We start from the raw sequence: 24,691 nt of genomic DNA on the forward strand, positions 1-24,691 counted from the left end.
GTACCCAGTTTGTAAGCTGACCCACATAACCCTTTGGCTTAAAAATTATGCACTATATATCATTGCACTTTAACAAGCATTGAGAATTGACAGGTAAACTTTATTTCTTTTTTTTATATGGAAACATTCAGTGCCTTCTGTCTGGCATTCTTTTGAGACACGGGGGGGGGGGGGAGAACAAGTTCAATACAGAGAGCAGAGGGGCACATGGAAAAGAAGCATGTTAGAATTTGTAGTAAAATCTCAGATCTGAACAGTCTGGAAAAGTTCAAAGATACAGTGCAAAGGGTAAGCTAATTATTAGCCCATTATATGGATGCTTTGAACATCATTTACATCAAAATTCCCATAAAGCATTGGTGTCAGGGTGAACTGGAATTGTATAGCACCACTGTTTCTTATTTCCCTCTGGTTTTAGCCATTCTGAGCTGGAGATGCTGGCTTTATTGACTCCCAGATGGAAATTTTAGGAAATGAAAAATTTGAATTTCAGTTCATCTCTGGGTCTCTGACTTGAACAATAATGTTGTCCAAATTCTAAAATGGTCTTATAATAAAAAATACCTGGAACCAGATATTGGGGTAAAAGCCAAAAGATCAGAAAAGCAGAGCAAGCCACAGCCACAACTTCTTACCTCACCAACTCCTCAGCCTCAAAAAGCCCAGCCTCTAGCTGAATGAGCTTCCTCAGCTGAAAAGGGTTCAGCTAAACAAGCCTCCAGCTGAAGGGACACTTCTGTTGAAAAGCCTTCCGTTCCTGTCTCCTCGTGCCTTGTATACCTTTCTCCGCCTAGCCATCACTTCCTGGGATTAAAGACACGTGTGCTTCCCAGTACTCTGACTAAAGGTGTGTGCCACCACTGTCTGGTCTCTATGTTTTTAATCTAGTGGCTTGTTCTGTTCTCTGATCTTCAGGCAAATTTTATTAGGGTACACAAGATATCACAACACAATAACATATTGAAGGGACTGCTTTCTTTTTTCAATCTACACAGAATTATCAGTGATGCCCCAGTTCTCCAGGATTTGGTATAGCTTGGGTCTGGCAGGGTGCTGTCACTGAAGAGGAAGCAGTCAATTGTGTCTTCCTTTATGCTGGAATCCAGGGCACCCTCCCCCCAAGCCTGCATAAGTGGGCCCCCCAGGCACGGTTAAGAAAAGTGCTAAGCAACAGGAGCAAAAGACTTCATTAGTCAAGGCAACTGTAGCGGGATTGTAGTGATTTGGTTTAAAACACCTACTCTCAAAATCACCCCTTTCCAGGCATAGTGCCAAATTACAGCAGCGGGCCATTTTAATGCCCATTTAAAATAAGCCCTCTTGAACGCAGCACCATGGCAAAGGTCATTTTGGCGGACAGCCACTTTACACATCAGATCACTCCAAGCATTATTTTAAAATAGTGTCCAGGCCTTTCGGTAATTCAGGAGCTGTTGCCTTTGAACCCAGAAAATGTCAGTGCACCGAGAACACTCAGAAATGGTGCTGCCAGGGCCGGTTGCTAGATTTCCTTTCTCAATGATGAGTATAAAGTTTCCCTTGTCCATCTGTCTGGTTTGAACTCTTTTCCCCTTATTTAATCCTTTTCCCTGTTCCCTTCAGATTTAAATATTAAATTGGTCTTATAGGGGTGAGGGGTAGGTAGTAAAGAGGGAGGAAATTAAGTTACAAGCATATGCTTTTTGTATGGCAAGTATAGCTCAATAAAGTGAAAAGTACAGGTACCATTATGATCTGGGAGGTATATGATGTAATCTCATTAGGCCTGAATAATATAATCATTGGTACATATTTTAGCACCAAACCAACTGAATTCTGAGGCTTAGTACCAGCTGAATTTTTGTCTGCAGCAATTGTGAAGGCTTCAGCCACCACCAAAAATAGCCTAAAAACAAGAGAAAATTCTAAGAAATGAGTTATCCAAAAAAATGCAGGTTTGTTTACTCACTCAGTTACATTTGCTTCCAAAAGCTTCTTAGGATTGCAAATATATAAAAGTCATGCAATACTTCTGTGAACAAATGTACTCTGCCCTGCAGATCAGAGCACACAGCCTCCCCCTACTAAGCAGAGATTCTGTGGTCTGGATGGAACTGTAAAGACCATGAACTGTAACGTTAATGAGTTAAAACCAGACGAGCTGATGGATCTACTGGGGGTAGAATTTTGGGAAAAAAGAAAACATCTTGTCAGGAAGATCTGCTGAGCTCAATTTTGAGCCTTGTCACAGACAGTTCTGAAATCATGGTCTGTGGTATTATGCAAATAACAACTTGGAGTTTATTAGAAATTTGGAGACAAATGGAAGCAAAATGTGTCCTTGTCTATAACCGTACAAATGAGAGGCAGTACTAGGTATCCACTGTCCTGTTTTTAACTCAGAACCTGGGGCTTTCTCCAAGACTGTGGCATCACATATAATGGTTGCTAGGGCATATTTAGAAAATATAAAACAAAACAAGGAAGCTGAATCAAGTGTTTATATTTGTGAGAGTGGCTGTCTGTATCACTGACTGTACTTCTCTACTTCTGGGTTATAGTTTGAGGTTATCCCTGTCCTTCACCTCCTTGTTTTCTAACCTTTTATTAACCCCATTTCCACCTTTTTGTTACTGTTGTCAGCTGTTCAAGATCGTTCATAGCATCAACTTCCATCAGGTCACCTGGTTTATAATTCCTAACCTCACATGTTATTACAGTTTTCACAGTCCAGTAAGGCAGCTAAGACATTGCTTGCTGAGGAAGACGGTGTGCTTCCGGACCCAAGGCACATTCCATTTACTGCAGAGGATGCTGCTGGCCTTTGGGTTACATATTGGAATCTTAAGAAATGTTGGTCCTGTTAAAAACAAATACAATTGAATATTTAATAAAAGACATTTTTCTAACACATTTTTCCTTGCAGGGGCGGTCTTTTTTTTTATTACTCTCATGTAACCCAGGCTGGCCTCACTGTGTAGTTGAGTCTCAAAGCTTCTCCTGTCTTCACCGCCCAAATGTTGGGATTATAGGCATGAACTACTATGCCTGGCTTTAACTAATTTATTTGCCATTTTCACTTGCATCTTAGGCTACTTAGGTAGTGGTGAAGCCTCTAATAATTGCTGCCGTCAATAATTCAGGTGGTAGCATCGCCTCCATTGATTAGGTGTGAACAAGTACCAATTACTCTGTTATTCAGGCCTACAAAGATTTGATATCCTAACTTCTGGATCACAATGGTACTATATATTTTTTCACTTTACGGGTGCATAGTTGACATACAAAAAGCATACATTTGCAGGTTAATTTGGTTATAAGTACACAGCCATAAAACCATGACCAAAATGTATGCCATAAGTATATTCATTCCTTCAAAACTTTTCTTTGACATTCTTGATTTGTTGTCATTTTATGATTAAAATATAAGTTCTACTCTCTTTGTGAAATTTACTACAGGCAATATATGTTATATTTTTAGGGTTTTTTTTTCATCTTATATGATTGAAACTTTATACCCTTTAATTAATACCTCTCTTTTGCTCTCACCTAGAATATAACATCCACCATTCTACTCTCAGGTTCTACAAACACAACTTTTTAAAAAGATTTTATTTATTTTATTTTAATGTCTTTGAGTGTCTTGCCTGTGCATTTATTTATAAGAATACATTGTGTGTTCCTTATGCTCCAGGAGGCCAGAAGAGGGCATCAGATCCCCTTAAACTAGAGTTACAGGCTTCAGTGAGCCATCATATGCATACCGGGAACCAAATCTGGATCCTCCGCAAGAACAGTAATGTTTAGAGACTATAAGGGCAGTTTACTAAAGGTCAGATTCCACTCCTTTGACAGGCTCACAGGAAAGTTATACAATTGACCTTTGGATGGCAGCACTTCCTACCTGCCCTTAAAACTTGGCTGGAGCACCTATGGGTGGCACTTCTCTTCCTGCTGAGACTGCCTGCTGCCAGAGCTCAGTGAATGCATCTAAGTAGCTCTCTCCCCTCTGAGTTAATCAGAATAGGCTTTCAAACTCTTCCAGGCTTCACAAATACTCCAGTCTTCATTTTCCTTAAGTCTCGTGCTATATCTTCCTGGAGACTGAGTGTTTAACAAACTGCCGAGATTCTAGCCATTCTGCCCTTCCTCTGCCAGTAGCCCCTTTAAGGACCTATAATTCAATGGAAGGCCTGACTTTAAAAACAAAACAAAGACTAGCTTTTCAATTAAATACCATAATTTCATGGCTACACAAGAGCTCTGAGGTCCCATGCTCCTATCAATATCCCCCTTTTGCTGATTTTCTTCTAATTCCCATTTCATTGTGACTGTAAGGCACCACAGGCAGTATATTTCTAAAGAAATTACTGTTCTTATAAATAATTGCAATGAGTCATCTTGGCCATACTCCTCACATTTTACCCATGTCATGGAATTATTTCTTACCTATTCAGTAGATTCAGTGTAGCCAAGCAATGGAAGCATTAAGCTTATGTAGAGCTCAACCAACACAACAGAAAAAAGAAATGGACACAGACAGTGATAAACAGATGCATCTTTTTATCTGTGCGTAGGAGGAGAGCAAACAAGTGTGATAAGGCATATGTGTGTAGGTCAGCAAACAATTTTGCATGTTGGTTGTCTCTTTCTACCTTGTTTGAGATTAGCTTTCTTTGCTGATGTTGCACACTCCAGACCAGTTGGCTCATGCACTTCATGGGATTCTCCTATCCCTGCCTTCCCTCTTTCTGTAAGAGCACTGGAATTACAGATGTGTGCTGCATCTGGCTTTATGTGGGTCCTAGGGAATAGGAACTCAGGTCCTTATGTCTGAGTGGCAAGCACTTTATCCATGAGCCATCCCTCTAGATTAGATGGGTATATGTATTTTCTCAGGCAGTGGTGTATAGTGGTTTTGTGGTTTGAGATTGCATGAATTCACATCTTGGCTCTTCTACTTATTCAGTTTCTCTGTGGCTCACTTTTCTTACCTAGAAAGTGGATAAAGCAGTAGACATTTGTTATAGGTTGGTTTACATAATTATATGAATTAATTCACATAAAACACTTAAACATGATCTGACACAGTAAGTGATCCAAAGTTGCTAGTCCCTTATTTTTCCTGAAGCTTATCTTCAAGTGCCATTTAGTATTTATCCTGGAAGGAGATGGACATAATGGTAACAGCATTGTACACATAGCCAAGAGTCCTGTGTTCCATTGCTGCTACCATGAACCACATAGCTCTATCCCTTAGATCCAGGCTTAATTTTAGCTAGCTCATGTGTGAAATTGGGATAATAATGTTTCCCTTAGCTACATGTATGCACCAGTGCACATACACACACTGACATTCAGCGATGGAGAAGGAGGGATAGAATTAAAACAGAATACCAATTTTCAACATCTAAAGTGATACAAGTTACTTTACAGATATGGTGACTTAGTGACCTATATACTATTTATATTTAAGCTATGAATGATTCCTAGAACAAAGTGCACTTTTCATATATACATGGTATTTTGTGCTTTTCAACAGGGAGAAGCCATGTATTTTATCATAGCTGACTATTACAAGCCTTTAGGGACTGAGCAGTTTTGTGCTCTATCCACAGTCTGGCAGATAGTATGCATTAAGTAAATATTAAATGAAACAAATATTTATACAAATAATGTAATCAATCTAATGGGATAATTACAATAGCACATAAATGGACTTTAGTTTTTGAGCAAGTGTTTAATATTGCTGACATCACAAAACGACAGAGGCCTGTATTTATTTAGGTCCCTAACCAGTTGATATTTAAATTGGTCATATGTCTTAAGGGGCAGAAGGTGAAACAAGGGTCTCAACAAAGTTTAGGCCTTGGGTCACATACCCCAAACCAGTCTTTTCTTGCTTTGGAGGACAGAATGGAAGTCTCATGGCTCTCTATAAAAGCTAACTAGGTATTATATATATGGAGAGCTCAGTGAGGTACCTGTTGAGTTAATGAAGGAATTATGCCTCCAGAAGAATATGCATGTGTAGCTTTTAAGGCAGCTCAGATCTGGTACTTCTTGTTACTGATGGGAGTAAAGAGGGGACCTGTCTTTTGAGTAACTGTTGGGAAGAGCATGCTATCTGGTGCTTTGTTGTCACTACAGCTTGGGCTGTGAAGTACTATTGGAAATGCAAGCTTCTGTAGAAATCCTTACTAGCAAGTTACAGACAAGCCTCTTTTACAAACAAGGGTTGGGGGCATTGAGAGATGGCTAGGTGGTTAAGAGCACTTGTTGCTTTTGCAGAAGAGGTCCTGGGTTTGATTCCCAGCACCCACATGGCAGCTTACAACTGTCTACAGCTGCAGTCCCAGTAGGTCTCATGGCCTTTCCTGGCTTCTGTGAGCATCAGGCGCCCTTGCAGTGCACAGACATACATGCAGGCAAAGAGCCTACACATACAATTTTTTAAAAAGTGAAAAAATGGTTTAACAGAACAAGAGTCGCATAAACCATTGACAATGGACCTTCCTTAGGATAGTAATTCAATGTCTAAGCAATTAAAGAAGGAAGGCAGTGTAAAACACACGTGTTAATTGGCCTAACAACACAGAAGATCCTCTAGGTAGTTTGCTCTTTATGTCAATAATTTAGGTTACATCGAGCAGAAACAGAGATGCTCATTAGCGAAAGTCACTACCGGAAGGTTTGCATGCCAACCTTTAAATGACACTACACCCTCTTAATGGAACAGAACCTTTCATTCAGTATCTTCTTTCTTTCCCCAAAAGGCATATTTTTAATTTTTATTTTTCTAAGCTTAGGTTAGCAAGTACCTAAAGGAAGAAAACTCTTACATGTGGTTCATGAATCATGATAATAGATTATAAAGCAAAATTTTCACAAGTTGATGAAACAAGAACCAGACCCAGACTATGACATGATAGGGTGTTTGTTGTTGTGTTTTGGTTCAGCTCCAACAAGCCATTATTTTCACAGTTGTATCTAGTAGTCCCTGTGCCCTACCATAGTCTCTGGAGAAGGATCTTTTCCTTAGTTTCTTTAGAGTCTTTAAGGTAATGGTTCAGTGAGCAGGCCATGACCATTTAGTGTGTGAATCCTTGAAGAAACTGCAAAACTTCACTTCTTTGGATAGCATTAGACTTTCTTTTGTAAAGAAGGAACTGGAGTACTGAGATTATGACCCTGGTGCCTCTTTTAGTGGATGCCACTTCTTAGTCATGGAGATCTTGAATAATCATGATTGGGTTGAGATCTGGCCAGACCAAATGAAATCCTGGAAGACAGAGGAGAATGCAAAAAGACTAAGGATCATGTCTTAGAAAAAGCTCATCACATTGATAATGTGAAAAATGCTTAGCTAAAATATTCTTTTACAACAACTATGACTATTCTTGGTATAACCACAGTCAAATGGGTGTCTTAACTGTGACTTCTGCAGGACAAATTGTTATTGAAATCAAGCTATATCAATGTAAAAAAAAGATTTTCCTCTGAAGAACTCTTGCATTGTTTTGTCAAGCTACCTCTCTGGTTTCCCAGGGATGTCCTATTCCTATATCCATGTGAACACAAGCATTTTAGCTCTGTTGAAACCAGTCATACTAAGGCCTACCTTATTTTAAAATCATTAGGTACATTTAACTCCAGTTTTTGGTTTTTGTTTGTTTGCTTTTTTCAAGACAGGATTTCTCTGTATAACAGTCTTGGCTGTCCTGGAACTCTTTGTAGACCAGGCTAGCTTCAGACTCACTGATATCTGCCTGCCTCTGCCTCCCGAATGTTGGGATTAAAGGCGTGCGCCCATCACTGCCCGGCTTTTACTCCTGTTTTTCATATGTGGTGGAAAGAAGTATAAAGAGAGCACTCAGGCAGCTGCTGGGGAGGACAGCTTCTGCTAATGAGTTCCCAAAAGGGCCCCACCCATTTATAATTTGAAAGGCTTCTGTAATTGTTACTCCAGCCATGAGACTACATTATTGCAACAGTATTTTGTCTGTCTTTTTCCATGTCCTTATTTACCTACTTGTTTATTTGCATTCTACTTTATTCTCCAAAGAATTTTAAATTCTCTTTATGACTGTAGATAATAACAATGAGGTGCACTATAACTAAAATACCCAGGAACGCTCAAGCCAGTAGAAAAATACAGATAGGAAAGATGGAGGAAGGTTATGACAGAAAACACATGGCATGAAGTTTATTATGCTTGATAGTGGGAGGCTATAAATTTAGCTGTAAGCTTTCTAGTCATAAATGTGAGGAGGGAAAAATTATGAGTTACATGACTTACAGAGTCCAGAAGGTGAAAGCAAAGTAGTTGTTCAGGAAAACTAATGGACAGTAAATGATAAGAACTAATTGGGCTAATGGGGCAAAAGTGTGGTCAACTGTTGCAGGCTCATAAATTTTCTAGTACAGATTTTCACTTCTTGCTTCTGAGGACCCTTATAATAAATCATTTTAATTGTCTTCTCTAGTCTGTGATAGCCTTTGGAGGAAAATTTATTTACATGTCTGTCTATCTATCTCTCTATCTATCCATCTATCTATCTATCCATCCATCCATACTCTATCATTCTTCTATTTATCTGTCTATCCATTCATCCGTCTGTCCATTCATCCATATCCATCCACCTATCTATCTATCTATCTATCTATCTATCTATCTATCTATCTATCTATCTATCATCTCACCTATCTCTAATGATACATGTAATAGCTCATGAAAATGCATTTATTATATTCTTGATGTACCTTGTGTTTAGAAGGAATAAACTTCTAAAAGGAATAAACTGAGAGTATTTATGTTTATAGGCTGGTCATAGTCCTTCATAAATAAATGACTTATATTTAATAGCAATTTATTCCTAAGCTTATTAAGTTCTTGTTAAATTAATGTGAATTGTAAAGCATGTGAAAATACAACAGAAATTGAACTAATGTTTTTAGTGTCTTCTCTATGAACTATTTCCAAAACTAAAACTCTTACTTTCAACCTAAACTTTTTGTTTCTCTGTGGCTGGTTTTCAAAAAACCATTCAGTATTCAAAAAATAACATTGGAATGTGTTACCTGTTTGGGTGTTTTGGTCCATTAAATTTTTGCAGTGGTTTTTCCAACTAAAATTACATTGATGTCATATGGCATCTATTGTATACTAAAACTCCCTTTTTCATGAACGAAATGTCAAGCAGGTTGAATGAAAAAAGAGGGAGTGACTTATCTGTGTTCAGTGGTTCTCATCACTAGTTCCATCAAAGACTGAGTTCTAAAGTTCTGGCACTGTCAAAAATTAATAGATTTTACTTAAAACTTTTAAATTTGAAAGAAAAATCAAGTAGGTGATAAGGGAATCTCTGGATAAAATTGTTTATTTTTGCTCTTTTTGGGGGGACCCATCATCCAGCTCACAAATAAATCACACATAGAGGCTTATTCTTACTTATGAATGCCTGGCCTTAGCTTCACTTGTTTCTAGCCAGCTTTTCTTAACTTAAATTATCCCATCTCCCTATTGCCTCTGGGCTTTTCCCATTCTCTTACTTCTGTAAATCTTACTCTTATTCTGTGACTTGGTTTTTAGCTGGGTGGCTGGCCCCTGGAGCCTTCCTCCTTCTCTGGCTACTTCTTTCTCCTCTCCCATCTCTTTTCTTCTTTTATTTATACTCTCTGCCTGCCAGTCCTGCCTATCCTTTCTCCTGCCTTGTTATTGGCCGTTCAGATCTTTATTAGACCATCAGGTGTTTTAGACAGGCAAAGTAACACAGCTTCACAGAGTTAATCAAAAGTAACATACCTTAAAATAATATTCCCCCAACATAACATGATCAAAATCTTTTGTTTCATATCTGTCATTTAAAGTAGTTATATCATCTTGTATTCCCACCAGACATCCCAGTGTCTGCTGCTGTTGCTCTACACCAGAGGTTCTGAACCTGTGGGTCACAACCATCTAGGGGTTGCCCAAAACCATCAGAAAATACAGATATTTACATTACGATTTATGACAGTATCAAAATCACAGTTATGGAGTAGCAATGAAGATGATTTTATGGCTGGGCTCACCACAACATATAGTTAGGGTCACCATAACTGTATTAAAGAGTTACAACCTAGGAAGGCTAAGAACCACTGCTCTACACCCTTACAGCATTTGATGTTGTCAGTTGTATGACTTTTAAACATTCTCATGCCTGCACAATGGCATCTCATTATTACTGTAATTTTTAATTCCCTAAAGATGTATGGTATTGAGCATCTTTTCTCTATTGTTTGGGATCAATGAATCTTCTTTGGTGAGGTGGCTCCTCAGACATTTTGCCCATTTTCTAAAAGGGTTGTTGTTTTTGTTACTGTTATATTTTATTTATGCATTCATTCATTCATTCATTCATTCATTCATTCATTTAATGGTACTTTGGATTTAATCCAGTGTCTCACTAATGCTAGGGAAAGTGTTCCACCACTGAGAGATATTGATCAATTAAGAAAAAGAAACAGAAAAAAAACTTTTATCTTCCTAATTCACCATTGACACCTCCCTCTCCTCCATCTTCCTTTCCATCCTTCCTGCAGAATTCGTAATTCTAATTTGTTTTAATATTTCTTGCCCATCTTACCAGTGACAAACTCCCTCTGTATTGTCTGAGAAGGTTCTTATTTCTGTTTCACTCTTGAAGGAGCATGTTGCTGATTCAGAGCTCTACATCAGCGGGCTTCTCTTTCATGCTACCCTTTTAACTGTTCCACTGTACTATTTTGCTTGCATGGTTTCTCATGAGATTGACGCACTCTTAGCCTTACTGAGTCCATAGCTTCCTTGGAGGCTTTCAGTTTCTCTCTGGTTTTCTGGAGTTTGAATGTGTGCCTCTGCATTGCCATTTTGTTCTTCACTCACCTTTTTATTTGTTAATCTGGCTAGGCGCTAAGATATTCAAAGCGTGTTGTAACTGTGACTAGAGCCGTAGGTGCTAGAGGCTTCATTTTTTTTCTACTGTCTTTTAATTTTTTTTTTAATCACATTAGTTTCAGGGTTCTCCAAGAACATTTTCTTTGCTATTCTAAGTATTTTATTAAGTATTGTTACAGCATGTGTGATGTGTGCATGGACATACTTGCACCTGGGTGTGTATCATAGGGTGTGTGGTTAGGTCAGAGGACAACTTTGAGGACTATTCTTCCACTATGAGTTCAAAGGACTGAATTCAGGTCGTTGGGCCTACATGGCACATGCATTTACCCATTAAGCCATCTCACAGGCCCTAAGAATTCTTTCTCAAATACTGTTTGTATCTTATAGCCTCCTTTATCGTAGTGTACTGTTACCCCACATTAGGCACACTGATGCTGTGCTAAGTTATAAGGGATATGCAAATTGTCTACAATTTCCTGATCAAGTGCATTATGTTGTTGCATCCTAAGTCTTTGGGCAATGACCTTCAGAAGGTTTATTCCTTGTCCCCCCTTTCCTCCTAAGGTGTAATAGGAAAGCTACAGGAGGCTAAGTTATTAAACAATTTCCTTCAGTTACATGATACTTTGGTAAAGTTATATATCCCTTGAAAGGCAGGTGATTGTTATGGAGAATACATGAATTAATTTTCCCTCTTCTACTCAAAAGGTGAGTTTTATTTTTCTTGGATCTCCATTGTGAAAACTTTGTGTCATTTCTTGGAGTGAAATCCAGAGAAGAATAATAGATCTGTAAGCCTGGGACCTTAGGAGTTTTAACTCGTGTGTGTGTGTGTGTGTGTGTGTGTGTGTGTGTGTAGAAGCAGAGCTCAACCTTGGGAGTCATCTCTCAGACATCATCCACATTACTTTTAGAGGATTTTTGCTTGCTTGCTTTCTTGCTTGTGCCTTGTGTTTTTGTTTGTTGCTTTTCTGAAGACTAGATCTTCCTGGTCTAGAGCTCTCTAAGTAGGATAGACAGGCTAGCCAGCAAGCTCAAGGATCCTCCTGACTGCACCTCTCCAGTGCTGGGAGTGTAACTCAGGCCACTCTGCCTAGATTTCTTACCTAGGTTCTGGGGATGGAACTCAGATCTTTAATGCTTTCCCAGCAACCCCCTTTACCAACTGAGCTGTCTCCTTATCTATCCCCTAAGAGTTTTTAGCTATGAAGCTAATCCACATTCAGCCTACAGCAATTAATCAAGATTCAATGTCTCTACTTTTAAATCGAGGCCCTGGAATCCAACTAGAAATATTACCTGTGTGGCTCATGTAACCTCTGAGCCTCAATTTCCTCACTAAAAAACGATTCCAAACACATGTGGTTATGTCATAGGTGCAGAAGAGGATAGATAGAAGCGTGTGTGTCATGGATTCTGGCATGCATCTTGCAGTGGCCCAGGAAAGATTAGTTTTCCTTTTCCATCCAAGTACCTGTACTTGAAAATAAAGCCTGTTTTCAGTCTAAGCCATTATGAAGTATTCATCCTAGGAGCATTAAAAAAAAGTTCTCATAAAGTAGCTGCCATCCTTGCAGTGCTGGAAAAACTGTCTCAAAAAAAAAAAAAAACTGGTTTCTATAACAACTGCTTACTCTACAGACCTTGAAACGGATTCCATGGTTCATTTATTTTTCTTGTCTTTCAACCCCAAGTATATTCTCCTTTTTAAAAAATATACTCAGCTGACTACCAAGCCGGCACATAAAAGCCCATTTCATCCAGTGTGAGTCTGAACACAGAAGCACAGCACCATATACTAAGACTAGCCATTCTGCCACAGTGGTAGACCATAGATCCTGAGTGGGGGTGGGTAGAAGTTATTGAACCATCTAAAGAGAATTTGTACACTTCTCCCATGAAACCATATCTGGAGAACTGTGTCTGTCATAGAGCATCAAACTTGAGGGAGAACATTGGCAACACTAGCATTCGTGGTGATTGGGATGGTGATAGGAATATTCAGAAATCTAGAGAATGGGCTGGTGACATGCCTTAGCCTGTTGCTAAGCTTGACAACCAAAGTTCCATCCTGATCCCCAGAAGTCACGTGGTGGAATGTGAGAACTGATTCCCATAAGATGTTCTCTGACCGCCACAAACATGCTTGGCATATGTGTGGGCACACACACACACACACACACACACACACACACACACACACGCAATCCATCAATAAAAAATATAATAACAATAAAGATAAAATGGTTCTGTATTTGGGCATGTCTCGGCTTATTAAATCCATTTATTTTAATCTGTAGATTATAACAATCAGTGGATATTTTCGATACACATTCTTCATGATAGCTCTGATTCCACTAAATTTACTCTAGTGTTGACTGGACATAACTCTTCACTTCACCCAAGGGAAGAGAAAGAGGAAAATCACGTCTAGTTAAAGTATACATGGTTATCTGACTGTGTTATCAGTGGACTTACCCTTCCTTGCATTTACTCCTGCCCTAGACTTTATTTCATGACCCCTCAAGCGACTGAAGAAAGCTGAGCATCTCTTTTCACCTAGTGTTGCTTCCTATGAGACCCTGTGAAACCTTTACCTGAGCCCTTGTGCTTTGGTCTGCTGTCATATGATACAGAAGCAAGGGAATTGGGCCAAATTCAGAGAGGTGCCAAGTTCATTCTGAGATGTAGACTCTGCTGTAGAAAGCACATCCGAGCTTGATGTTCAATATGGGCCCCAGCCCTTTCCCCCTGCAATATGTGTTGTTGTTGTTGTTTCTGTAGACGAGTTCATGATCTTTTGTAATTTTCTTTTTCTATTGATCCAGCAGTGCTAGCAACAGAGCTTTGAAAAAGAAATGTTATTGGCGGGAGGATCTGTGGGCTTTTCCTGCCGTGTATCTTGTATATTAGAGAATGAGTACAGCACAATTCAGGTAAAATTCGCTTCCCAGAGAATTCATTTTAGAGTGGCCTGGATGATTGAGACCTATAGGGGTAAACCCATCTGCGAAGCGGTCTTCTCCCTTCTCTTACTTCATGCTGCCCCAAGGCAAAGGTGAAAGTACTGCTCTGCTTTATTGGTCTTTGGGTTTCAATTTCTTCTGGTGCATTTTCATTCAGAGATGAGAAAGCCGATGGGAAAATGATGAGTTTAAAATAGAACTTAACTTTCTACCAGGATGTTTGAGAATGTGTGTAGACTGCAAGTTTGAGGGCAGCTAGGGTGTAACTGTCACTTAGAGACACTGGTTGGAATTGATTGCTTCTACTGTGCAACTGTGTGACCTTGGAGAAATATATCCATTCCACTGAGACTCAATTTCATCATCTGTTAAATCAGGGTTGATAATACCAAATTCAGAAGGTTTTTTGTAAAAACTAGGTGTCATAATATTCTTCTACGTGGTTTGTAATCTCCAAACTATATAGCCTGTAAATATTTCTTTCTGAGATAGGGTCTCTTGTGGCTAGCCTGGAATTCCCTGTGTAGATCACACTGGCCTTGAACTTCTCCTACCTCTGCTTTCCAAATGTTGGGATTCTAAGAGTGAGCCACTGTGCTTGGCCGCTTGTGAATATTTCTGAGACAAAGATGGTATATCACTAATCTCCATCTAGCTTATATATCCATAGCACCTAACATAGCCTAATATATAATAAATTTCTACCTGAAGTTAAAGTGAATAAATAATTTAAAATATCAATTTCTGATTTGTAAACAATTGAGTGATTGGCCCTTTGAACTGGGTTAGATGATCGCATAGCTTCATTCAGCATTTAGATTCAAAGATGGAGAAGACAGTAACAAGTGTAGCTAAGAAGACTGTTGTAAGATAAAGTTTCTAAGAATCATTTAATGATCTAAACAAACAAACAAACAAGTGAGCATGTGATGATTGGCAGAAAGGAAGAATTTGCTCTGGGGTCACAGAGTTGAAAAATGGAAGGAAAGAGCAAACACTTGGGTCTCCCAGTGGTGCTGAAGCATGCCCTCAGACCAATCGCCAGTCCACACAGTCTCAAAAACTTCTGTCCATTAGGAAGTTCTAATTTAAATTCATTTTTGGTCTCTAGTGGGCTTGGAAACTCTTTAGAATCACACTGGCACCTCTCCAACATTGCTGAGGATGTGAGGAGCTCCAGGGAAGAATCTAGGCAGTGAGTTCTGCCTTGTGAGGGGTCTAGGGCAGATGGCAGTTGTTCAGCCTAGAGCTTACTTCTGCCACAGATGACTGAAATGGTGGGCTAAGTGATCCCAAGGAATTCAGTCTCTTTAGTAGTCTGAAGGTAGTAATCATTTGATTTTTCAAGGCTCATGAATTGGCATCATTTAGAGGGCATCTGTCATGGACCTTTGCATTTTAGAAGGAACTGAAAGTACCAACGTAAAATATGAGGAAACTTGGCCATGTTTTTCTTTTTAAACTCTTCTATTTCTTTTTAAAAAATCTTTTGTTGTAGGTTTTTTTTTCTGTTCACATATAAAAGTGACACTCTAGTTATTTGGAATATTTTGTGTCTAGAACATTTTGGTTTTGGGAAAATGGGATAGCACAACATGACTACTTTCTCTCTCCAAGCAGTGGCACTAATTGGGCTTTATGCCAAGGGGCTGGAGCTGCAGATGTGATCTTGAATTTGTGGTCTCTGTGGACTGGATGAGGCTTCCCAGTCATGTGGAAGCTGAGCTTACCAAGGAAGCTCAGCGGCTGCCCTCCCAGATGTTCGGCTTGCAATCATTGTCACTACCAAATGTACAGAGGAGTGCCTGGATTGTTTTCCCACCCCACCTAGATACCCATTCAGTGGATCCATGGCTGGCAATCTGTCAGATAACTTTAAAGTTATCTGGAGAAACCTCTACACAAAATGATTGAATGTGGGTTATCTTTTGCTCTTAACTAATAACTTGCCTCTCCTCTGGGTTTGAACAGGCTCAAATTGTGATATGAGTTTATGCAGTATACGGTCTGTTGTCAAATATTTATCTCTGTCTAAAAATGAAATGTCCTTAAATGCAATTTCTTTTTAACTGAATGAATCAATGAGAGAAAGAGAAATAACTTCTCATTTAGCCAAGTTTTAATCAATATTGTCATGAAAGGCTGAAATGTTAACTGAATCCTGGCTGTTGTCATTTGAAATACAATTTGTGTGTTTAAGAATTTATGTGCACATCCAAGTTTGGACTTCACATTCAGAAAGAAAAATTGATTTATGGGAGCAAACAACTGCAGAAATATAGGTAATGCCAGTAATGAATGTGAGTCAATTATTGAAAGCAAATGGACCTTAATGACCAAAGCAACAGAGACATGGCAAATTCATTTATACCCTGGATTTCATGCTTTAATTTGTGGGTATGTCTTTTTTTCTCCTGTTTTACAGAGGCCTTTGAAATTGTTGTTCGCCATGCCAAGAACTACACCAATGCCATGTTCAAGAACAACTACCCCAGCCTGACTCCACAAGCTTTTGAATTTGTGGGTGAATTTTTCACAGATGTGTCTCTCTACATCTTGGGTTCTGATATCAATGTAGATGATATGGTCAATGAGTTGTTTGACAGCCTCTTTCCAGTCATCTATACCCAGATGATGAACCCCGGCCTGCCCGAGTCAGTACTAGACATCAACGAGTGCCTCCGAGGAGCAAGACGTGACCTGAAGGTATTTGGCAGCTTCCCCAAGCTCATCATGACCCAGGTTTCCAAGTCACTGCAAGTCACTAGAATCTTCCTTCAAGCCCTGAACCTCGGAATTGAAGTCATCAACACTACCGATCACCTCAAGTTCAGTAAGGACTGTGGCCGTATGCTCACCAGGATGTGGTACTGCTCTTACTGCCAGGGACTGATGATGGTCAAGCCTTGCGGTGGCTATTGCAATGTGGTCATGCAAGGCTGTATGGCAGGTGTGGTGGAGATCGACAAGTACTGGAGAGAATACATTCTGTCTCTTGAAGAACTCGTGAACGGCATGTACAGAATCTACGACATGGAGAATGTGCTGCTCGGACTCTTTTCCACGATCCATGATTCCATCCAGTATGTGCAGAAGAACGGAGGCAAGCTGACCACCACTGTAAGTATCTCTCTTCAGTTTTCTAAGGGGGCTGTCCTTCATTGTGGTGTTGGGTGGGGTGACCTCCCTAGCAGCAGATACTGATAGAAGAATAGAGGAAGAAAAGCGAGCAAGCAAGGATGACAGATGGTCTGAATGAACTCACAGAGGTAAGCCACGTGTTAAAACTGCAGGCTACAGAGTCATAATACCAGGCTTTGAATTCTAGCTCCACATACTTCCTTGCTGTGGAATATTGGGAACTAATTTTATCTTTATGAGTCTCATTTTTTTGAATTCATGTAAGAGGAATAGCATGTATTCAGACACTTAGCATCTGTGTGATAGATGGTAAACCTTTATTAAATGTTAGCTGTTACTGTTGTTATCATGATCCTTATGATAATACTCTGATAGTTCTTCTCTCTTATAAACAAGGCAACTGAAGCTTAGTGAAATTGCATGTTACATACCCAGCTACATAGTTAGTGGACGAGGCATGATTCGGAAACTAGAATTTTCATTCAGTTGTCATCACCTTTCATTCTGATTTATCTCCGTGGTCTTCATTACATATACCACATTACCATTCTGAAGAGTGACTTTAAAGAAAACTAGTGCATGCTAACCAAACACAAACAGGGCCATAAGAAAGCAAAACATCCATTCTACCCAACATTCCTGTTTGCAGCCTTAATTATACCCGTCTAAGACTTAGGGGATTTGTGATGGGAGAGTTCTGCAAGTGAGGTAGCAGCTTGCTTGACTCCTAGGAGAGTTTGTCATAGAACCATAAGAGAAAGCCACTTCTCATGTAGAGCAGAACACACAGCCAAGAGCTTCCAGCTATGTCATTTTAAGACAATGACTGATTCTTAAATGCTGCCAGCTTCCTAGGAGGATATGGCAGGGCAGTAAAATACACTACTATTCCTGAGCTCTTGCGACATATCAGGTGCTCTGTTGGCCAGCATGCATCATAGTACATTACAGTCATCCATATGATGGGTCTCAATATTGTACCCATTGCACATAGGAGGGGTGAAGCTTAGAGACCTTAAGGACTTTCCAAGATCTCTAAGCTTGTTGTATGGGAGGAGCTGGGATTCAAACCCAGGTTGGCTGGCCTCCTGACTCCTGCTCTTAGCTTATCTCCCGTGCATTGCTGTGTACTCTGAGCCATTGCTTATGCAGAATGTAGAGAGCAGCATGGGCTAGTTAGCCTTGTCTTTAAACTCTGCAAGTGCAAAGTGATAGGGGTAATTGGTTTCTTTGGTGAATTAAACTAGGAAGGAGGACAGAAATGATACAACCCTCGGCATGGCTACTTATGGAGCTGCTCTAATTGCCCCATTCACAGTGTTGGCCATTTAAAACCCATTTACTAAGAAAATATTTTATAGTAAAATGAACAGAAATGCCCTATCTAACGATGGTGTTCTTCGATGGCTAATTATTCCCTTGACTGCTTTATAATTTGAGGCCAGATTCTGGGGCCTTATGCAAAAGTCAATTGCACAGAACTAGAAAAATGAAATGTAAGTGCATTCATATGCTCATTCACTAACATTGATTGAGGGCCCACTGTGTGTCCAACACCAACCAAGGGCATTGGGGTGTGAGATGTCTGCAGTAAGAGGAAAGTAAGAAGACTAAGAGCAAGATGCGTGAGTATTTCAAGGTAATCTAGGTGAATTTTTTGACTATAGTATAATGGATCTGGAAAGCATGTTTCCCTCCCCCAGTGCTATTAAACACAAAAATAGATGAAGTAGGCATGCACAAGTGCCCCATGCCCATAGCCCTAGTACTCAGGAGACTGAGTCACAAGGATCTGGAGTTTGAGAGTACTTCCAGGGTTAATATAAGACCCTGTCTCCAAAAACAAACAAAAAGAAGAAAAAAAAAACAAAAAAGTACGCTATTTTGATGAGGTCTGAACATGCAGGTTTGTTGCGTGAACGCCTGCTTTGTGCATAGAACTTTGTCAGGTGTTAGGCATTTGTAACTTCCCAAGACAATAGTTCTGAAGCCTTGACATGTCACAGTTTCACTGGTAGCTGGACCTGCAACTGAATAAATTCCACCATAGTGAACATTTTCCTATAATGTGAATGTTGGAAAGACTGTGTGAGAACTGAGCTAGTCTAATCCCATTCATTTGCAAATGAAGAAATAAATTCTCAGGAGGCATACCCAGAGTCATTTAGCTAATAAAGGAGACAGAAGCAGGATCCAAGGTATTCTGCTGCCATCTAATATTCTTTCTGCCATTTCACTTTGTCCCCCAGCAGACCCTTCCAGACATTCACTCTAAAAGCACCATTAGGATCTTGCAAAGACATACTGAACTTAAATTGCATAGCTATTTCAGGCTTTCAAACCTGCTGCATTTTAGGTACATGTACATGTAAGCCTGTGCTCATGCACATACCTAACATACAGTAGGGGGAGTACATTTTGTGTCATTATCATTCAGGAGGAAAGGTCTTAGCTGTCAAGAGGTGCTCAGTGATGCAGCCCCTTTCTGTTTTGGCCATTAAGGGCCTGATTGCTCCCAGCTCCCATCTAATTATGAGAGCATGAAGTCGGCCATCCCCTGGGAATGCCTGAACTAAACCAGAGAGCATATGTATACTGCCTCATTGCTGTTATATGATCACCAAGACTAAGTCATCTGTATCACCTGGTGGGGCTTAGGGAATCATTGGCTGGGTGTGTTCCAGCCCATACTCTGTATAGGCTCCAAGCAGGCAGGGCTATTTCTTAGGGTGAAGAGAACTATGGGCTTGACAGACTGAAGCATTCTCTTCATGTTGACAAACCTACAGAATCCCTCAGAGCAAAAGCTGGTTTAAAATTAAGTGTTAATAAGATTCTGCTGAAGCATCCTTACTTCTTTGTGTTGATAAAATGGGACCATCCTAGAGTCGACCCTTTCTTAGGTTCTGTTATGCCAAGAGCTCTCTCAAATCATGCTATTCCTGAGTTGCAGAGGCAGAATGGCTTTTTTGACTAGCTATTTATGTCATGGGATGAGGAGTCTACACAGGATGTTGTCCAGTTGTTGGGGTTGGGGGCCTCTAATCCATCTCACATCCTGAAAATGGTTTTGGTTTTTTACATGGATGTGATTCTCTTGGACTCTTGTAAGTATGGATTGTTAGTGCTTTCGTTTCTTCAAGGGTGGTTCTCAATCCTGTAGACTACCAGGTGAGTGCATGTGGAAAAGTATTGAGGTCCTATTCCTGGCAGCACCCCTGAATGTAGTAGATATTCAGTTCCCAAACTTGGCTCATCATCCCAGTCAATGGGAGAACTTGTTTAACATAATCCTGGAGTACAAACCCAGGGATTCTGATAACACAACTCTATGGAGAGGCTAGAGAACTTGTCATTTAAATAGTGTCCTAGTTGATCCTGATGTTTCCTTAGGAACATCTGGCTACCTTGCTTGAAAGATAAAAGATTGAGAATTTGAAAGTGAATAGCACAGACACTGTAGCCTGCTTTTGACAGAGCTAAAATGATATAACATCTCTAAAATGGGGCTGCTATGTGGATGTTAAATGAATTGGTAGGTTTAGAAATTGCAAGCCTCAGTCCAAACTGCTAGGTGCCTAGTGGACAATGGCTTTTTCTTAACACCTTTTAAAGATTAGTTATTATTATTTTAAAATATGTATAGGTGTGTTTGAGTGCATGTGAGTATGTGTAGGTACGCTTGGAAGCCAGAGGTTATGGATCTCCTGGAGCTGGAGCTAGGTTGTTATGAACAGTTGCCTGATGTGGGTGCTGGGAACAGAACGAAGGTCCTCTGGAAAATCAGCATGGGCTCTTAACCTCTGAGCCATTTCTCCAGCCCATTTACACTTTTTTTTAGTATTGAGGAACAAACCCAAAGAATCACATGCACCAAGAAAGTGTCCTGTCACTGAGCTATAACCTCAGCTCCTTACACTTATTTTTAAGTATGATTGATCAATGCTATTTTAGTATAAAGAAATTGAATACAAATACTAATAAGTGTATAAAAGATATATGTATGCATATGTAGGAGGAGAAAGTGTGGGAGAGAAATATCTGTACTGAAAAGTTCAAAGAAAAGGTATTAATAATAATAGAGCCATTCTGATCTTCAAATGGATTTGGAATCAAGGATACATATGTTGCCTTCAAGCGAGTATTGAGCCTTTGATAGTAGTTGGGTGAAAATCTTGCTGTAAAAATTGATCAGCACATTATTGAATTCCATATTTTATACCTTGAAGCAAAGTGTAGATAAGTCCAGTTTATCATACATATACTTTCAATATTGCTGATTATCATGGCCTTTTTCTTTCAGTATAGAGGATAGAGCCCAGATTTGTGTACATGTTAGGCAACCACTCTACCAGTGAGCTGTATGTCCAGCCCCTATAGAACATCTTTTAGAATTCTATTGTTTTTAATCTCAAAATCACTTTGATTGTCATTACCATATACCTACATTTATTTCATGTATCATTCATTTATTTGTTAAATGTTGGGCGTTGATCCCTCTCCCAGGAAAGTTTCCAAAAACTTTCTGTAGCCAATCTCATTGACTGTCTTTACTCCACAAAGTAAGTGTTCATATCCTCTTTTTTGTTTATTTTTGAGATGGTAATTGAATTACAACATTTCTCCCTTCCCCTTCCTCTCTCCAAATCCTCCCACATACTTCTCCCTGCTCTCCTTCAAATTCATGCTCTTGCACTCTGTCTTGCCTGCCTGCCTGTTGGTGCTTTCCTTTTTCCAGTTGTGCTCATGGACTTTGATTGATTCTCCTCAGCTCGTCCCAGTGTTAGTATTTCTGCTCCACAATTTCATTACCTTGGCACATGACGTTTCATTGGAAGTTGTGCCAAATTACAGCCCTTTCTCTCACCACGATTTCTCCCTTTCTTTCCCCGTTATGACTTTAGCACTCCCTGAAAGAGGTCCTGGAAATGTCTATTGAACATTTCATTGTGGAAGCACTGTGGTGGGCGCAGCACATCGGAAGGAGGGTAGGGAAGATGACCATGAACCATTCTTTTGCTCCATTCAGAGGTCACTCAGCTGGCAGGTCACAGAACTCAGATTCAGAACTGCGTCTGTCAGACTCCAAAGCTTTTGCTCATTACCATGACTTTATATTGCTCTCTCAAACACTTCCATTCTCTATTCACTAGAATCTTCACTCCCCAAACGCAACCTAAATAGGTTTTTTATTATATTATTTAATATCCTGTATTACTCCCTACTGTTTTTCCAGCTGCACAATCGGTTTTTGAATTCATTCTCTCTCCTTGGAGACTCTTGCTCTGCTATTTCCCAATGAAGAAATAAAAAGACACGAGGGTGTTTTTTTGTTTTTGTGTTTTTTCATATTCCTAACACTTAAAGGAACAGAATAGTTTCTAAGAGAATATATATATAGGCACTACCTAAGTCTATATGCGTGTTGAAAATGGTGGAGCCGGGCGGTGGTGGCGCATGCCTTTAATCCCAGCACTCGGGAGGCAGAGCCAGTCGGATCTCTGTGAGTTCGAGGCCAGCCTGGGCTACCAAGTGAGTTCCAGGAAAGGCGCAAAGCTACACAGAGAAACCCTGTCTCGAAAAACCAAAAAAAAAAAAAAAAAAAAAAAAAGAAAATGGTGGAAAATCTATTAAGTTCCACTGGCAGTGTTGAGTTTCCCCCGCATTGGGACAACAGATAGTTGTTTGACTTGGTTTTTGCAGAGATGGAACCTGGGCCCTTGTGCATGCTAAGCTCATGCTCTAACACAGAGCTACATCTCCAGCCAGCCACAACCAGTGTACCTGGGACTTATTTTAAAGAACAAAAATCCATTCAGATTTTGGAATTTCCTTAGGTAGTAACATTGCCTACTGAGAACCTAACGTATGCCAGTATCCAGGTACAGGCATTTCGTTCGTTGGCTAGAATGTTTGAGGAGGCAGTGTGGTCAATATTTATTCATATATAGTAGGAAGCTTTGAGGCAGGCTCTCCTGTTGATCTGTAATAATCATTCACTCTATCAAATTCATGCACTTTCCTGTCTGTGTGAGTGACTGTAACTCATCAGAATTTCCACGATTAGCCTTCTCTTTCTTTTCTACTTTTGAAGGCCGAGGTCATTTCTCAGATGTCAAATTGTCAGTGGTTTTCTCCCCGTGCTATCACTGCACTTTCATTTTTTCGTCTCAGATAGAGATCCCTTCTCTGAATTCATAGAAGCTGTTTTCTGTTCCAAAGGGAGTCTGAGGTGATAAATCCAGCAAATATCTCAGTACGGTGTATGCAGGCCAGCATCTGAAACTGCAGTAAGCAGTATTATTCAAATGAAGGCCATTTCTGAAATGACACAAAATTCACATTTTTCTTCCCTTTTTTACCATTCACAATAAAATATCTTTAGTGACTTCCATTGGAAGAAGGTGATGGTTTTGTCTTTTGTTCTGTTTTGAGACTGGGTTTCACTCATAGCACAGACTGGCATTGAACTTATGGTCCTACTGCCTTAGCCTGCAAAAGGCAGTTTTCAAAAATAGATGACCTAATTATTGAAAAGTTACAAAGGAAGAATCGACACCATTGAGTATTAAGTTCACAGCAAGTTTACAAAGCTAACTATATGAAGAAAGCCTTTGAATGTTTCATCCCAATGTTACGTGTGTATTGTAGGTCATTTTAGGAAATCAGGTGGGCTCTGTCCAAATCTAGCACTGTTTTCCTTTACCTAGGCATGGGGCATAATGATGCCTAGATGCTTGTGTGTTCTGGCTCTAGCAATAGTTTCTAAACCTCTCTTCTATGGGCAGTGAACTGATACGATGAGAATGTGTCCTCAAGAACTGCAAGCTAACACTTCAGTCTATTGCCATTTGTGGATGCTAGTTAAAGACATGAACTTGAGATGAAGAACTTTTAATTTCTCACAGCAATGGCAGCAGCCAGGGTATCAGCATTTGGGTCAGACACTCCCTAGCTTCAGTTCCCATGGGACAAGGCAAAGAGAGCTGAATGACTCCTGCACACACAGTGTGGTGCATTACAAGAGCCTTTTCAGCTTAGGGAACTCAAACCCAGCTTTAGCACTACAAGAAGAAAAACCAAGCAAAGCAAAGATCTCTTGGTCTAATGGCTAGATTCCCACCATTGCAACTGGCTAATGGATTCCTCACCACTGGCACTGCTCATTTCTCTGAGTGGAGGCACTATAACTTCCAGCACTGTACCTATCCTCCATAAAGATACTTGAAAGAGATGGTTTGCAACAAACAGGAGTCAGGGCTTCCATTTGTAAGACACGTAGAAGCACAAGATCTCTGTAAAGAATTGCCTTACAAGTTGCTACCTTTGGATGGTGGCAGACCCTCTCAAGCTCTCAGTGCCTTTGGAGGGTCAAACCAAGGAATGACAAGCTGGAGAACAATTAGTTCAGCTTTGGCTGGTTAGCCACAAGGCAGCCCACATGTTGGAGCAAAGCAGAAGGTACACACCAAGTCCAAAATCAGTGGCAGTGACAGTAGTGTCAGCCATTCAGAGAATACAAAAACCCTATCAAAGGAGCGCTTGATATTGTTGCCTCCCATTAGTAGTAAAACTCGGTTGCTTTGGTCTTCCAGCTATTCTTCCATGCCTCTCTCTTTTGATCTCTGAACAGCAATCTTTTCCTTTCCTGCTTTTTGAGGCTACAGAGTTCTACATTTTTCTA

The 24,691-nt window shown here is 39.9% G+C and overlaps 1 protein-coding gene across 1 annotated transcript in view; it reads left to right on the top strand.

Moving 5' to 3' along the window:
• Gpc3 (glypican 3) overlaps positions 1 to 24,691 on the top strand; it is a 341,092-nt gene that overhangs the window by 173,395 nt on the left and 143,006 nt on the right. The window contains exon 3 of the mRNA XM_006996641.4: positions 16,292 to 16,986. Within this exon, the coding sequence (XP_006996703.1) occupies positions 16,292 to 16,986 (695 nt within the window). The remainder of the gene's footprint in view (positions 1 to 16,291; positions 16,987 to 24,691) is intronic.

The sequence above is a fragment of the Peromyscus maniculatus genome, chromosome X (assembly GCF_049852395.1).
Source record: "Peromyscus maniculatus bairdii isolate BWxNUB_F1_BW_parent chromosome X, HU_Pman_BW_mat_3.1, whole genome shotgun sequence".
NCBI classification, from domain to species: Eukaryota; Metazoa; Chordata; class Mammalia; order Rodentia; family Cricetidae; genus Peromyscus; species Peromyscus maniculatus.